The 3,744-nt window shown below is 25.5% G+C and overlaps 1 protein-coding gene across 1 annotated transcript in view; it reads right to left on the bottom strand.

Moving 5' to 3' along the window:
• Nucleotides 1-2,053: 2,053 nt before the first annotated feature.
• LOC107495661 (7-deoxyloganetin glucosyltransferase-like) overlaps nt 2,054-3,744 on the bottom strand; it is a 4,318-nt gene continuing 2,627 nt past the window's right edge. The window contains exon 2 of the mRNA XM_016116840.3: nt 2,054-3,003. Within this exon, the coding sequence (XP_015972326.1) occupies nt 2,054-3,003 (950 nt within the window). The remainder of the gene's footprint in view (nt 3,004-3,744) is intronic.

Genomic DNA, 3,744 nt, shown 5'->3' with positions numbered 1-3,744 from the left:
ATTCTTTTTCTTTGTCCATTCTTTTATAAATTTATTTTAATTTTTTTTAAAAAATTTGTTAAATTGATTATTAAATAGAGTTTTTGTTGCTATTAATGATTAAATTTATTGTTAAAATTATTAAAAAATTTTGTTATTTATTTTTTGGAATTAACGAAGAGTCTGTTAATAATGATAATAAAAATAGATGATAAAAATATTATAAATTTTTTAATAATTTATGTGTCTTTTGTATTTATGTTCTAAACATAAAATATATATACATATATTTTGTGTCTAAATCTTTTTTATAAGTCTCAATGTCTATATCTTTAATATATACTAACCAAGTACAGCCTTATTGTTTCATTTATTTGCCTTTATATGAGGAGATAGTGATTGACACAGATTATTCTAATCCAATTCAACTCTTCTATTTATTTCCTCTTTCAATATAACTAAATCTAATCCATGAACGACTCTAATTTTTTGCTTTGAAAACTAAATAAAAATTATATTTCGAAAAAAAAAAACACAAATATAAAAACATTCTTCCAAACAGACACAACAACCTCCACCTTCATATTTGATTACTAAATAAAGAAAACTCACATATAATACCATCTAAGTACACCCTTATTATTTCAATACTTTACCAGCTATGCATGTTCTAAAGAGTATGGGTGTTTACATTACGATTTGGATTAATTTTGAATAAAAAACTTATTCAATTCGAACATCAATTTTATTTGCGATGTAGTTTAAATTTGATGATATTTTAAAAAAAATCTGATCTAATTTCAAGCAATTTGAATTAGATTGAAGTTGCAGTTTTGTACTACAACAATATAGATTTTTTTTAGGGTTATAATGTGTAAAAGAAAATTAAAATTTGTCAAAAAAACAAATTTTGACACTATTTTAACTATGAAAATATGTTAATAAAAGTTTTGTCAAAAATAGTATTTTTAACATATAAGCGATTGTGAAAAAAATTTAAATCTTATTTTGATAAATATTGGCTGTCAAAAATAATTTGTTAGAAAATTTTGAGAACATATTTTCTGTGATACTTATTAATTGTCAAAAATACTATTTATTTTGACACTTATTGACTATAAAATATTTTCAACAAAAAATTTTAACAAAGAATGAGATGTGATCTTGAAACTAAAGAATTAATTGAGATTTTGAAGATAAAGAATGAGTAGTATAATCCTAAACTGAGAGCAGTGTGATGTCAAAATTAACAGAGCCCAAAGAAGAAAAAAAATAGTAGAGTAAATTGAAAACAAATGAATGTCAAAATTGAGGAGTAATTTTCTACGGTCAAATTTTTCGTCAAGAAAATATAGAAAATTTGACATTTGTGATATTTGTCAAAAATATATATTAATTTTGACATTTAATTATGGTGTTAAAAAATAAAGTGTCAAAATAACTCTATTTTCTTGTAGTGTTGTAAACAAAAAAAATTAAATATATATAACAAATCTCAATATCAAATTTTAAATAACTAACAGTAATATAATAAGTCTCAATAATATCTTAAAAAACCAATAATAACATAACAATAAAAACAAAATTATAAATTAGTTAAAATAAATAAATAAATCACATTTTGAACATAAAATATTTATATATTAAATAATAATAATATATGAATAATATAAAAATATATAACAAATTGAATATATTATAAGCAAAATTATAAATATAATAATAAAATAATAATATTATAGCGCATTGTGTGGTTTTGATTGAATTGAATTGGTTTTGAGAAGTAGATTTGAAATCCGATCCAATCTATGCGGTTTGCCAAAAATAAAATCCAATCAAATCCAAATTAATATAGTTTTAATCAATTTTTTATTTAGGTTGATTGGATGAACTGTTTAATTTTGGATCGATTTAGATTTGAACATCCCTACTAAGTAGTTTAGAAAAGATGGCAATGATAACTACATATAATAGATGTAAGATGTAATACAACATATGTATGTAAAATTATCCATGCCTGCATTCATATATATAGGTAGAGTTAAACACATTATGCATAAAAGAAAAAAGCTAGCTACTTTGTAGTAGTGAAATTGTTCAATAGAACTTGATGAAGCACATTCTCTAGATTCTGAAATGAGGATCCATGTGGGGCAGATGCAGCATCCTTGGCTAATTTCTTCCATTGCAAAGCATTTTGTCTCATATCTTGACCCTTCTCTCCATCCATTGACTCCCTCACAAGGCTTTCAATTTTCTCCCTACTAACATGTTCTATCTCCAACCCATTTCCCCACTCCTTATTACAAAACCTACAATTGGTTTGTTGCTCAGCAAAGAAGGGCCAACATATCATTGGCACACCACCACACACACTTTCCAATGTTGAGTTCCAACCACTGTGTGTCAAAAACACCCCAATTGAAGGGTGAGCCAAAACTTGTTCTTGGGGACACCAATTTGCTAACATGCCTCTAATTTTTGTCACTTCCAAAAATTCAGGAGGTAACACAGCAATTTCACCAGCCACAAGATCTGGCCTAATTACCCAAAAGAATTTTTTGTTGCTATTGGCAAGTCCCCAAGCAAACTCTATTAAGTTTTCATTGGTCATAGTTGTGATGCTACCAAAGTTCACATACACAACTGAATTGGGCTCTTGTTTGTCTAGCCATTCAAGACACTCTAGATCCTCTCTCCAAAGGTTGGATGAAATTTTGTTTAAGTGCTCGTTGTTGAAGTGGTTCAGTTGAAAATTCAAGGGACCAATGGGATAAATAGGAGGCATGTTATGAATGGAAGAACATGCTTCCAAAACATCATGCTCCAAAGCATCAAATGTGTTCATTACTATTGCTGAAGCTTTGTGAGCTCTTGCACACTCTCCTATGAAGAAATCAAGCATAATATCTTTTAGGTCTGTGGTTCTGAGGAAGCTGGGCATATCCCTCAATCGAATTTCTTTAATTCCGGGCACCCAATCTAGGGTAGTCTCCAAATATCCATTTGTGACATAGCTCATATCTGCATGTCAATCCACATAATTTACTTACTTAATATACTCATATATGCTATGTTCTAATAATTACTTTGCTTAGGCAAGATTAACTATTTTAAAAGTGAAATTGAAAAGTATTTTTAAAGCGAAAAATATCTCCAAAATTGTAAAATTATATAGCTATTTTAAATTAATCTAAATACTTTTATTCTGAAAAATAATACTAATTTAAGTAATTTAATAAATTAATCTGTCGTATCTCACAAACTCAAACCATCAAAATATTTGATAGAATAATATAAAATTCTAATAAAAAATACATTAATTTTTTATTTTTTAACGAATTTGCGATAGATTAATGAATAATTGTTTTTCTTATTAATTAATGATTTGAAATTAGTAACGGAATCATCTAAGGTGGCATTGAAAATTAAATTAAAAGTTTAACAATGATTAAATTGAATAAAATAAAATAATATATTTATATATAAAATTTATAATTTAAAAACAATAATTTTTTATTAATTATTTTAAAGCGGTTAATTGCTACAAAATAAAATTGGTTCGATTCAGTATTTGACCGATTTGCAGGCCATTAAATTTTAATTTGAATTGAGTATTGACAATTAAATAGTCAGTTTTAATTATGAAACTCATTCTCATGAAAATGTCTAAAACATCTTTTTTTAAAAATTAAAATTTAATATATAATCAATTAAATTATTTTTTTTTTGTTAAAATTAGGCTAAATAAATTAATTTAATCGA

The sequence above is a fragment of the Arachis duranensis genome, chromosome 6 (genome assembly GCF_000817695.3).
Source record: "Arachis duranensis cultivar V14167 chromosome 6, aradu.V14167.gnm2.J7QH, whole genome shotgun sequence".
NCBI classification, from domain to species: Eukaryota; Viridiplantae; Streptophyta; class Magnoliopsida; order Fabales; family Fabaceae; genus Arachis; species Arachis duranensis.
The sequence above is the reverse complement of the archived record's forward strand: the minus strand, read 5'-3'. Positions and strand labels throughout refer to the sequence as shown.